This window comes from Somniosus microcephalus, chromosome 11 (assembly GCF_052327205.1).
Source record: "Somniosus microcephalus isolate GS21.2 chromosome 11, FLI_Smic_1.0, whole genome shotgun sequence".
NCBI lineage: Eukaryota > Metazoa > Chordata > Chondrichthyes > Squaliformes > Somniosidae > Somniosus > Somniosus microcephalus.
The window spans coordinates 198,441,246-198,455,061 of NC_140997.1; the positions used below are offsets into that span (position 1 = coordinate 198,441,246).

The 13,816-nt window shown below is 45.1% G+C and overlaps 1 protein-coding gene across 3 annotated transcripts in view; it reads right to left on the reverse strand.

The window, feature by feature from the left end:
• cacna1db (calcium channel, voltage-dependent, L type, alpha 1D subunit, b) overlaps positions 1-13,816 on the reverse strand; it is a 792,002-nt gene that overhangs the window by 450,050 nt on the left and 328,136 nt on the right. For all 3 annotated transcript variants that reach the window (XM_086001660.1, XM_086001658.1, XM_086001657.1), the window contains exon 4: positions 11,308-11,447. In XM_086001660.1, coding sequence (XP_085857786.1) covers positions 11,308-11,447 — 140 coding nt within the window. The remainder of the gene's footprint in view (positions 1-11,307; positions 11,448-13,816) is intronic.

Below are 13,816 nucleotides of genomic sequence, written 5' to 3' on the forward strand. Positions count from 1 at the left end.
ACTCAAACATGCAAAATGTCCTTCCTGTGGTTACACACCAGCTGCATGTTGAGGGAGTGGAAGCCCTTGCGGTTGAAAAAAACAGCTGGGTTGTGATGGGTGCCCTAAGGGCCATATGTGTACAGTCTACGACGCCCTGCACCCTTGGCAAGCCTGCCATATTTGCAAAGCCAACCGCACGTGCGGTTATACTTGCTTGATCCGTGGAGAAGTGTATGTAATTGTGCGTCTTTGCAGTTACCTGTGTGATGCAAGTGTGTGTGGCCAACTGGGAGATGCCGATGATGTCTGCTGATGATCCCTGGAAGGACCCTGAAGCAAAAAAATTGAGGGCGGTGGTGACTTTGACAGCCACTGGTAAGGTGTGTCCACCCGCTCCTCTGGGCTCCAGGTGTTGGTGAAGCATTGCGCAGATGTCACCGACTACCTCTCACGAAAGACTCAGGGCAGGATTTTCATTCAGGAGTCGGGTAGGAGGCGGGAATACAACTTTCGGGGTTGTAGTCCCGCCTCCATCGAGATGTGGCCAATCCACGCGATTTTAACTTGATTGACCTTGTTGAGCCCGCCCAGCGGGCTCAGCAGGCCAATTAAGGGCCACCCGGCAACAGGTGACATCACAGACTGAAATTTCATCTGTCAAGAGGTTTCGACAGATGAAATATCAGTGTTTGAAAGCTGTTTGAAGCTGTCAAACACTGACAGTCTTACTTCTAACCTGAGTCCTTCTCCACAGACTAAGTTAGAAATCTCTCCTGCACAGAAAGCTGCAGGCTGTCACTTGACAGTTTGCAGCCATTCTGCTTTCTTTGCTGAGGTGAGGGACTCCCAAGACCTAAAGGAAGGAAGGCTGAAAAGGTAAGAAAAGGTCATTTAAACTTCTTTAATCACTTTAGACACACCAAACACACTTACCTTTGCACTCATGCACACATCACTCACCTGAACACCGACATCTCGACCCCTCCAAGTCCTTCAACCCGACGGCCCGACTCCTCTAACTTGCTGTGGTTTGGAGCCGTCGGGAATCCCACACTTCAACCTTAAAAATAGGGATTAGGCTAAAAACTGCCTGTTAATTACCTGTTAACAGGCAGATAATTGGCACTAATCCCTTCCCGCCTCGGGTAGGCGGGTCCCAGTGCAGGCCGGGTGCCCGCCTCCTTTGAAACTGGCATGGAGGCGGGTTTGGGTGCAGGATGGGGTCGGGACCCCTGATTTCGGGATTTTAACCCCTCCCCCCACGCCTCCAATCCCGACTCCACGGCCCAATGAAAATCCTGCCCTCAGCCTCCTTTGGCACTGCTGCTCAGTCATGCTGAGGAAGGTCATCCTCGGCCTGTGAACCCTGTGTTGGGGGTATCTCCTGCAGCGAGGTGCAGCCCTGCGCTGATGCCTTTTGCCCCGTGCACTATCAGGTGGCTGAGCAGGAGGGTGGTGCTCCTGCTGTTGCTGCTGCTGACATGCGTGGTTCTGCTGCTGCCGCGGTTGCTCGTCCTCCGAATCTGAGGACCAGGATGAAAGGAAATAAATGGTTCCCATGCTGCTGGTAGATATCTCCATTGAGGAAGCGGTCAGTCAATGTGGGGAGAGGGTTTTCCAAGGAGGTGACAGTGGAGATGGCTCTCAGCTTTAGCACTTCCACGATCAGTAGACCTGCAAAAAGTTTTCCAAGACCTGAAAAAACAACTGCAACTGATCCTTGTTGAGAGCTCCATTTTTATGCTGGAGCTGCAACTTTCAGGAAGCCAGCCACTTGTGAACCCGACACAATTAGCTGGCATGGTTTGGGAATGTCGTAGAACATGCTGAAAATGTGGTAAAATTTAAAGGGGCAGGTAAAATAGGATTACACAGGCAGTTAACAACCAGTTAACTACCTTAAGGGCCTAGCCCGCCGCTTGGCGGCGGGACCGAACGGGAGTCTGCAAGCCCGCCTTTGGAAAAGTTGCACGGAGGCGGGTTGACGGCGGGATCAGAACCCGCCGCCATTTTTAGCCATTATACCAGCTGACCCGCCTCCAAACCCGCCTCCTCAGGGCTGGTAAAATTGAGCCCGAACAGTCCGAAGCGCTGGAGACACCAGGTACGTTTGGATTTTTTTTTCCGGTTTGAAGGCATATTCTTCTGGTAGGCCTCCAACTGCAAATTCAGGGCCATTATTTTTTATACAGAAAGTTTTAATATTGCTAAACTAACATTTTCCAAAAGCAACAAATCAATTGTTTAAAATATTGTTTTTTTAAAATTTAAAACGTATTTCTAAAGTTTTAAAAGAATTATTTGTTTTTGAATGGATTGTTAAGTATTTAAAACTGTGCTGCAAATATCGCCTGCTTCTAATGGTAATTGATTTCACAGTCAGAAATAAAAATCTAGATTTCCTGCCTTGTCTTCTGGTATTGATGTGGGTGGGAAATGGGGCTGGGATCCTTTATGGCATCTGATTTTGTCTCAGCATTTACAGGTTAACAGCAGAAGTAAATAAAGTGGTCATGACATGGTAACATCATACATCCCATTTCCCTTCATTTCCATCTTGTTTACCCTGCGTTTTAATCTCACCAGTATCAAGCTGGCATCTAAGGCTACTCGGCACTACAATGAAGGTAGGAGAAGTAAATTTAAAGGTTATTCAGTTACTGTTGATGTTAAAACCTTATTAAGAACATAAGAACATAATAAATAAGAGCTGGAGTAGGCCATATGGCCCCTCAAGCCTGCTCCGTCATTCAATAAGATCATGGCTGATCATCGACCTCAACTCCACTTTCCCGCCCAATCTCCATATCCCTTGTTTCCCCTAGAGTCCAAAAAATTATCTATCTCAGCCTTGAATATACTCAAAGATTCAGCAGGCACAGTCCTCTGGGGCAGAGAATTCCAAAGATTCACAACCCTCTGAGTGAAGAAATTCCTCCTCATCTCAGTCTTAAATGGCCTATCCCTTATCCTGAGACTGTGCCCCCTAGTTCTAGACATTCCAGCCAGGGGAAACAACCTCTCAGCATCTACCCTGTCAATCAATTGTTTTCTTTCCTCTGTTGCCAGCTACTGTGCCATCTGCCGTTGCGCCATTTACTGAGGGGCTGGCATTTCAGATGGGCAGAAATGGGCTTTCCATTGATGGCAATAGCCCTGAGCTTGAGGGATGCCTATGATTTCACCTTCCACTATTTCATCTGTAATCCTATATATAAAATAATAATATCCAGGTAGTCACCTCAGAAGGATTATGATCTCCAACCCCATTCTCCAATTTGTGTCTGTTCCCTTATATTATGTGCCATCTTGTCAAGCAAACACAGAAGTATTCTTGAGGTTCTGTAAGCTAAACAAGTACATACACAGTGACAGACCTGTGCCTAGCCTGCAACCAATCCTGGATGGCAATAAGTGACCATGCATCATGCATCAAATCAAGTTGCTTTACAATGATTTAATGTATGGAGCATTTGGAAGAGGGAGCGGGGGAATGGGACTGACTGGATTGCCCTAGAGAGCCGGCATGAACTCGATGGGCCGAATGGCCTCCTTCTCTGCCATTATAACTCTATGAGTATGGGCTGGATTTTGTCAATGGGGGCGTGATGGAGGTGGGACTCCCACTTTATGGGTTGTAGTCCCGCCTCCATCGATTTGTGGCCAACCCACGTGATTTTCCCTTGATTAACCTTGTTGAGCCCGTCCAGCGGGCTCAGCAGGCCAATTAAGGGACACCCAGTTACAGGTGACGTCAGGGATTGACATTTCATCTGTCAAGAGCTTTTGACAGATGAAATAACAGCGTTTGACAGCTCTGTGAAGCTGTCAAACACTGACAATCTCACTTCTAACTTGAGTCCTTCTCCACAGACTCAGTTAGAAATGTCTCCAGAACAGAAAGCAGAGGCTGCAACTTTTGACAGCTAACGGCCATTCTGCTTTCTGTGCCGGTGAGATGAGGGACTCCCGAGACCTGAAGGAAGGAAGCCTGCATTAGTAAGTAAAGGTAAGTAAAACTTATTTAAACACTTTACACACACCAAACACACTTACCTCTGCACTCATGCACCCATCACTCACCTGAACACCGGACATTTCGAACCCTCCAAGCCCTTCAGCCCTACGGTCCACCTCGCTAACTTGGCATGGTTTGGAGCCATCGGGAAGCCCACACTTCAGTGCTAAAAATAGGGATTAGGCCAAAAACTGCCTGTTAACTACCTGTTAACAGGCAGTTAATTGGCACTAATCCCCTTCCCGCCTCAGAGAGGCGGCTCCCAGCACAGGTCGGGTACCCGCCTCCTGGGAAATGGGCATGGAGGCGGGTTCAGGGTGGGAAGGGTTCGTGCCCCCCGATTCTGCAATTTTAACTCCCCACATGCCTCCATTCCTGCCTCCACGGCCCAGGGAAATTCGAGCCCTATGACTCTATGTCACGGTGCCAAGGTTTTCACTTGTAAGTTGCAGCTTTTTTAACATGCATACAGGGGTCATCTACCTGATACCATCTACCTATTGGGTTGGCTTCCCATGGCTACTTCCTTAACATATTCCATTTTCTTTTGCATCTGTTGCCAAGTCATGCAAATAGGATAAATAGTGTTGAGCTTGACCACCATCTCCCAGAAGGCATGATGCTCTGCTGTCCCCAGGGATGTTACCCTCTCGTGCCAGACATGGAAACTGTCCTCGCATCCACACAGTAGCACTTTCATTTCATATAGTAATCTGGGATGTTATGATTAAGGTTATCCACCAGGTGGTGCTGTAGCCAATGCTGCTGCTAAGGTCAGAGGTTTGCTTCCTGTCAAGGTCAGCAAAGGTGCAATGCCTGGATGCAAGCCTGCCTGGTTGTTTCGCAGTCGTTTAATAAAGTACTCTTATTAATCCTAATACCTCGCCTCTTCGAGTCCTTGTCTCGCTACATGGATTTATCACATTTGGCAACGAAGATAACTAAAGGACCCTGAATAAAGAAGAAAAGTCTGCCAGGACGTTTTAACAACAAAATTACGAGCTACGGTTAGCTACCAGCTGGAAGAGAGCATGGCTGCCACGGTAGGAACGGTTTCCGCTTTTGATAGTCAAGCACAAACCTGGGAGGAATACTGTGAAGTGTTGGGTTATTTTTTTGAAGCAAATGAAATAAATGATGCCGGAAAAAGGAAAGCCATTCTGCTTAGTTCAGTGGGAAGCCAAACCTACAGTTTGATGAAGAATCTGCTCAGTCCTGAAAAGCCTGGAGACAAATCATTTGTTCAGTTAGTGGCCTTGCTAAAACAACATTTCAACCCTAAGCCTAGTGAGATTGTACAGCGGTTCAAGTTTAATTCAAGGAACAGGAAAGGGGAAGAGAGTGTAATGGACTATGTAGCAGTGTTGCGTAAATTAGCACAAGATTGCAATTATGGGAACAACCTGAAGGAAATGCTGAGAGATAGGCTAGTTTGTGGAATAATGGATGACCGAATGCAGCGCAGATTATTATCCGAGACTGGGCTTACTTATGAAAAAGCATTGGAACTTGCTCAAGCCATAAAGACAGCGAACCGAGATGTAAAAGAAATACAGGGTTCAGACAGGGCTAATGCTACGCAAGTTGCAGGTCAGGTTGTTGTGCACAAGTTGAACATGCGTCAGAAATCACAACGTGAGCATGTGAAGGCATGTTATAGATGCAAGGGCGATCACTTGGCGAGTGAATGCTGGTTTCTGGAGGAAAAGTGCTACAAGTGTGGGAAACAAGGACACATAAAACGAGCATGCAGGGTGAAATCACCTGTGGAGGAATCCAAACCAAAAGGGGGAGGACAGCAAAACCAAGGGAGAGAAGTGAAAAAACATGGAGCACACCACATCAGCGGAGAAGCTGAGGAAGAAGAGGACATGTTCATAATGTATAGCATGTTAGAGAACATTCCAAAAGTGGCTCCTATCACATTGCAACTGACAGTAAATGACTCTAAGGTGAACTTTGAAGTGGATACAGGGTGCAGCGTGACCATAATGAACAAGGCAGAGTACTCAAAATTGTGGAACCGTGCAAAAGTTCCAGAGTTAAAGCCTTGCTCCCTGCATCTTAAAACATATACAGGTGAACGAGTAGCGACATTAGGTACAGCTAAGGTAACTGTGCAACACAGGGACACAGTGGAACAGCTACCTGTAGTTATAGTATCGGGTACCGGACCAAACCTGTTAGGTCGGGGCTGGATAAAAGAATTTAAATTAGACTGGGGAGCAGTACATCAAATAGATGCGGGCAAACAGTTGACTTTGCAAGAAGTGTTGAGTGAACATGAGAATGTGTTCAAGGAGGAACTTGCCACATTTAATGGCCCCCCAGCTAAGATTTATGTATACAAGGAGGCACCGCCAAGGTTTTTTAAACAACGACCTGTGCCTTATGCCATGAAGCCAAAGGTAGAGGCTGAGCTTGACCGTCTATTCAGAGAGAACATACTGGAGCCAGTGAAATGTTCGGACTGGGCAGCTCCCATAGTACCTGTTTTAAAACCGGACAATTCGGTAAGACTCTGTGGAGACTATAAATTGACAGTCAATCGGGTGTCCAAACTAGAGCAGTATCTGATTCCCAAAACAGAGGATCTCTTTGCAAACTTGGCTGGAGGAAAGAAATTCACAAAGTTGGATATGAGTCATGCCTACTTGCAGATTACACTGGATGACGAATCAAAGAAGTATGTCACCATAAATACACACAAGGGCTTGTTTACATATAACTGCTTACCGTTTGGTGTCTCATCTAGTCCAGCTATCTTCCAGAGGACAATTGGACAATCAAAGGTGTACTGCAAGGGATTCCACATGTTTCCATCTATCTGGATGATATTCTGGTGACGGGAAGAACTGACCAGGAGCATCTGAGCACTCTGAGAGAGGTACTACAGAGATTGGAGAGGGCAGGGTTCCGGCTCAAGAGGAGTAAGTGCACTTTCCTGGGGAATGAGGCAGTGTTCCTGGGATACAGAGTGGACGCCACCGGGCTCCATCCACTCAAGGAGAAGGTACAAGCACTGCAGGATGCCCCTGCTCCTACAAATGTGGCTGAGTTAAAAGCTTACCTGGGACTACTGAACTATTATAACAGGTTTTTACCAAACTTGTCAACTGTGTAAGCACCTCTTCACAAACTACTGCGCAAGGAGACACAGTGGCAGTGGGGAGAGGAGCAGGGGGTTTCATTTGAACAGTCCAAGAAACTGATGCTGTCGTCGGATGTGCTGGTTCACTACAATGCCGAGAAAGATATCATTCTCTCTTGTGACGCTTTACCTTATGGGGTGGGGGCAGTTCTTTCACACTGCATGGAAGATGGAACTGAAAGACCAATAGGGTTTATGTCCCGAACTCTAACACCAGCGGAAGAAAACTATTCCCAGTTAGACAAAGAGGGGTTAGCAGTAATGTTTGGGTTACAGAGGTTCCACAAGTACATATATGGCAGGAAGTTCACCATATGCACCGATCATAAACCTCTTCTCTCTCTTTTCAATGAAATGAAAGCAGTTCCACAGATGGTGTCACCCCGGATCCAGAGGTGGGCAGTGACGTTGAGGGCATGAGTATGTCATCGTCTACAAGGCGGGCAAGTACCATGGGAACGCAGATGCCTTGAGCCGTCTTCCACTGCCAGGCACACCTATCCGTGCAGCTCCAGAGGACAGAGTTTTGATGTTGGAGGACACTGACATAGCACTTGTGACTGCAGAGCAAGTAAGAACATGGACAGGTAAAGATCAAGTACTGTCTAAAGTTCGAGAATATGTGGTGAGGGGATGGCCACAGCATCCGGACGGGGCTGACTTCACACCCTACAGTGTCAGGAAAACAGAGCTGAGCGTGCAGGATGGTTGCGTGTTGTGGGGAGCACGAGTGATTATTCCACAGCCAGCACGACAGTCTATCCTAGAGTAACTACATCAGTGTCATCCTGGGGTCTTGCGTATGAAAGCCTTGGCTAGGAGTTACTTGTGATGGCCAAAGCTAGATGAGGAGATAGAAAATCTAGTCAAGACATGCAGCACTTGTCAGGAACACCGGAAGGCACCAGCAGCGGCTCCTCTCCACCCCTGGGAGTGTCCGGATAAACCATGGAGAAGATTGCACTTAGATTATGTGGATCCATTCATGGGGAAGATGTTCCTCATAATCATTGATGCACATTCCAAATGGATGGATGTTTATCCTGTAAATTCTGCTTCCGCCACTACTACTATAGACTGCCTGCATCGGAGCTTCAGTAATCAAGGGCTACCGGAGATCGTGGTGAGTGACAATGCCACTTGTTTTGTGAGTACAGAGACAAAAGAGTTCTTGAGAAAAAATGGCATAGTGCAGGTGACCTCGGCTCCATATCATCCGTCCTCGAATGGACTTGCGGAGAGAGACGTACAAACATTTAAGGAGATGATGAAAAAAAGTGCAGAAGGGAGTTTAGCAGCCAAAGTGTCATGGGTTCTGTTCAGCTACAGAATAACACCTCAATCCACCACAGGACTCTCTCCGGCTGAGATGTTATTAGGTCGTAGACTACGCTCCACTCTTGACCTTGTCCACCCAGACCTAAAAAGGAAAATGGAAAACAGACAAAACAAACAAAAAGAGAACCATGACAAAAGAACAAAGAGCCGAAGTTTTGGAGAAAGAGATGCAGTCCTTACCAGGAATTTCAGTTATGGACCAAAGTGGATTCCTGGCTTCATCGACTCAATGACAGGTTCAGTATCATACAAGGTCATGTTGGGAGATGGTAGGGTAGTACGCAGACATGTAGATCAGATACTTCCCAGACAAGGGGAAATTGAAATGAAGGTTCCAGATGCAATGACTGAAGACAGGGTTGTCCCCAGTTATCCAAGTGCATCTGTGGTGCCACCACCAGGGACAGAGACAATTCCACAGGAACCTATTCGTCAAGAGGAAACCATCGTTGCAGAGTCAGATACTCTGAGCACTGCTCAGGAGCAGCTGGTAGCTTCACCACAAACAATCAGGGACTTTACTGTTAGGCGTTCACAAAAGCCTCGCAAGCCACCAGAGAGATTGATACTGAACTGTTAGATTCGTCAAGTATGGAACATGATGAATGGAGACTCCTTATGTGACCCTCAGGAATGGTTGTTTGTTAAGAAATTCATACTGAAATCTTAAGGGGGGAGGGATATAGTAATCTGGGATGTTATGATTAAGGTTATCCACCAGGTGGTGCTGTAACCAATGCTGCTGTTAAGGTCAGAGGTTTGCTTCCTGTCAAGGTCAGAGGTTTCTTTCCTGTCAAGGTCAGCAAAGGTGCAATGCCTGGATGCAAGCCTGCCTGGTTGTTTCGCAGTCATTTAATAAAGTACTCTTATTAATCCTAATACCTCGCCTCTTCGAGTACTTGTCTCACTACATGGATTTATCACATTTCACCAGCTAGCAAACAGGAGATTCAGGTGTAGCACTGCTCCATAATGTGACCCTAGATTCCATTTTCTGCCTCCAGATTTATTTTTTCAGTCACTTTTTTGCCCCATACAGCCTTTGGAAAGGATTTTCTGGCCCTTGAACGCTCATTTTGGTCCTGCGCCTCCGTCCTAATACACCACACTTCTGCTTTTATGTCATCGGACTATGGTGAATTTCCTATTTGTCATTGTACATTTAAAATATTAAAATATTTGCAGCTTTTGTAAAGGTTTCTTTTTTAACACCCCCCCCCACCCCCCGTCCTATTTCTTAGATTTTAGCTGCAATCAGTGCTGCTGAAATGTACAATTTCTCAACTCCCGCCTTCACCCCCTCGGCAAGCCCCAGCACCAGGCGTAAAATGGTCTGGGAATGTGTCATAAATTCAAAAGGAATGACCCTGGAAAATCCTGGGAGTTCAGCCTGATGGAAAGTCAGTGAGCTTTACACTCACAACCATGCAGTCTGCTTTAGCACCAGGACTGGAAAATGTTGGCCCAAAATTTACGGTCGGAGGCTTCCCACGGGCAGATGCCTCCGACCTGTAAAAAAAAATCTACGAATTTACCTGGCGATCCGGGAGGTACGGAGACTTGCACTCCTGGGCCTCTCTGGGTACGCACGGGTAGAGGCCCACGTAACCCAGGGGGGCAGATGGTTCGCAAGCACCCCTGGGATCACGTGGGCCGGCCCAAACAATAAAAGGGAATCCCCATTCATACTTATGGGAGTTCTGTACAAACGGAATCCCCATAAGTATGAATGTGGATCACTTAAAAAATACACAAACACATGAAATAATTTTTTTTAATTACATATTTAAAATGTTATTTAATTTTAAACAAAAATGTAATTTTTTGAAAACATTTTTTAATATGTTTTAACGGGGCTAAAAATAAACTTACCTTATTGGACAGAGTTTTTGAAGTATAAATGAGTGATAATATTTTATTTTTCTAATTTTTAAAACTCTTATGCTGGTAAAAGCACGCCTTACGCCTGCTTTTACCAGGCGTAAGAATTTCAAGGGCATTTGCTGGGCAGAAGTTGGGCAAATAGCGCAACTCTCTGACCGCGGAGACCCTTTTCCCGGGGATGCGGATATCTGTCAAGAGAATTCTTGACAGATTGCAAGTTCCGGATTATCGCGCATACGCTTCGCATGCCTAAACCCAGAACTTGCGCAGCCCGGCCCCTATGGGCACGTGCGCACCCGTGGGGATCGCAAATTATGGCCCATAATTTATGGAGGATCTCTTAGACCGACTCCAGATGATTTTAAGAAGCATCCAGCATGGCCCTATCCTAAATGAATGAAAAATCGCATTATGCTTAATTTAAATATATCATAACTAAATAAAGCTGTCTTCTATTTTAGTCTCAAAGGCTGGCTGAAAAATCATGCTTGGCACAAATGTGGTGCAAATCTGGTTATATGGGTCTACACTAGATTTTCTGGCCCCTGATCACTCATTCTAGTCCTGCGCCATCAACCATGCAACTGGAAAATACAGCCTTACATGTTTTAATAATGATAAATTATATTATAAGTGATATCAACTACAATACCAAAAGTTCAAGAGGTTACTCTGCACTATATGGCCCCAAAGACAATAAAAACACTAGAACAGCAATACATTTCTCTCTGATGCTGCAACAACACATGAAGACATGTAACCAACCACAGGATATTCAAATTATAAGCAATATCCAGATTATGTGGTTTCTATGGTAATAAACCACCCACCTTGCATTTCATAATTTCCTGAATCGCAATGCAGATCATTTAAATAACCTCCAAAGAAGTTATAATGGTTAGTTATATTGTGTGGCAATAAAAGTGAGACTTACCCCACGATTACAATTACAAAGTCCATCAAGTTCCATCCATTTCTTACATAAGCATTGGGATGTAACAGTAGTCCATATGCTATAATCTTCAAAAATGTTTCAATTGTAAAAATTATAAGGAAGGCATATTCTACTGTTTCCTGAAAAACAAAAGAAAATACTCCCATTAGTAGGTCACAAAGCAATTGACAAAAACAACACATGCAACACCAAATTTAAAATACAATAGATTTTAAATTAAAATACTTCCAAAGTTTTAACTATGAATTACAAATTTGAGGCTTCCTGTTATTTCACACTTCCACAATGCAAAATTTACTGAAATTTGAACTGTAACTTGTCAAATTGGAGGGTGCATTCACTGTGTTCATAAAAAAGTGCACAGCATTTTTTGTTTGTTTACAAACACACAAAAGCAGAAATTGAGAGGCTCCACTACAGATGTGGTACCTCACTAATAAAAAGCATGTGGCCCAGAATGAGGACTACAAGCTTGCAGCTCTATCTCTCAGCCACGCTCATATCTTGCCGTGGGGGGGGAGGGGGAGAATGGGCAGCTGTGAAGTGATTTATCTTCATGAGTCAACCTTTAGTCCCACGTCCACTTCTTCCTGTGCACCCTCCTCATGCTGTGGGGAGGGGGTTCCCTCTACCCCTTCTTCATAGTTACCTTCAGCTTCCAGAAGCAGCAATTCTTTTTTCATTGTGGTATCATGTAGTTTGCAGCAAGCTAGATTCTGGAGGCTTTCAGGGCTCTAGCAGATTTGTTGAGGCACCTAAAATGGGACTTAAGAATTCCTATAGTCTGTTCTATGACACTTGTTATAGTGGCAGGGACCTCATTGTATTTCTTGTCTTCCTCTATTTGTGGAAGCCTGACTGGAGTCATAAACCATGACTGCAGGGAATAGTCTGCTCACCAATCAACCATTCTGATACATTGTTCCAAGTAATGAAGGCTGGAATAATGAATTGTTGCATCATGAAAGCGTCATGGAAGCTTCCTAGGTATCTGGTATTGGCGTGCAGGATAAGCTGATTGGCACTGCACACTAACTGGACATTAATAGTACAAAAGCCTTTCTTGTTCATAAATTCAAGGGGTTGTAACATGAGGCTTTGAATGCACATGTTCTGTCAATTCCCTCCTGCACCTGTGGGAACCTTGATTGTCTGTAGATCTGGATAGTTTTCTCGTTGTCTACTTTCATTGGCAAGGAGATGAATTGCGCAGCCCTCCTGAATACAGCAATGACCTCCTTGATGCAGTGGTGAACAGCTCCCTAATTAGCATGGCAAATGTCAGCAGATGCTGCCTGAAAGGGTCCAGTTGCAAATAGATTCAAAGTAGTGGTGACCTTGACTGGTACAGACAATGCTGTTCTTCTGATGGAAATGGGCTGCAGGTATTCAGCCAGCAATTGGCATATTTCTCCAATAGTTTCACTGGCAGGAGGCAGCCCTTCTGAGGGACAGACAGTGAGAAAAGTCTATGTAAGGCCTTCCTGGTCTGTGAGATCCTGGTGAGTGGGTTAAATCATGTAGGGAAGAGACACTTTCTATAATGCCTGATTCGCCATCTCTAATCTAGCCTCTTCCGTGTCGTCATACTCCTCATGGCATAAAAATGGAGCGCTATCCACTGGGAAATCCATGTTCTTTATGCAGCACAAAACTTTGAGCAGCTTGGTGAAACCAGCAGCAAAAGTTCTGACTGAACCTCCAAAGTACTAAAGAGATCAATATATAGGCAAAGTCGCACCAATCTTTAGTCACAGGGCACAAAATGTCCTCCTCAATGTAGTATTTGCCTCAAGATAACTCGCTGCAGCTCCTAGCACCACTTATATAGTGGCGGTACTAATTTGGGACCAGTTTGGAGCAAAAATTGAGGGAGCTGGGATGGAGAGGTCAGCCACACCTCTTTGACCCTATTTACATGCAGCAGATAGGGCTGGCGGCGGGCTTTGAAGGGGACTGGAGATTTTTTTGGAAGATAATTCAAGTGCAGTTTTTTTCACAACGGATTTGAGGTGGTACTTCATTTAATGTCCCAAATCTGCTCCACGATGGGCAGTAATTCAGTGGAGAATCCAGCCTCCTATCTTGTTTCTAGTTTCAATTGATTATGCAACCTAATCTCCCCCCAAGATCACTTCACTTACTAAAATGGCTAGGCGCAAGAACACAAGAAAAGCTGCCAAACTGACCATCATTCCCCTTGCAGGGTCAGTTGAAGTGTGCTATCTTATATCCAATTAATCCATATGGCAAAGTCCTCTTACAGTTCTTTTATGTTTCAAAATTGTAACCATATTGCCACAATAAACTTCTGTCACCCACACATGAATGTGCATTGCATATGGCATCATGACTACAAAATAGTTACTGCTTTGATATCTTATAATTGCTTTGCTAGTTTGAGTCAGTCAGTGTCAGCACCAGAAACATTATAAACTTGGAATATAATACATTCAAAGTTCAATCACTATCAGCATTCTTCTTTGAA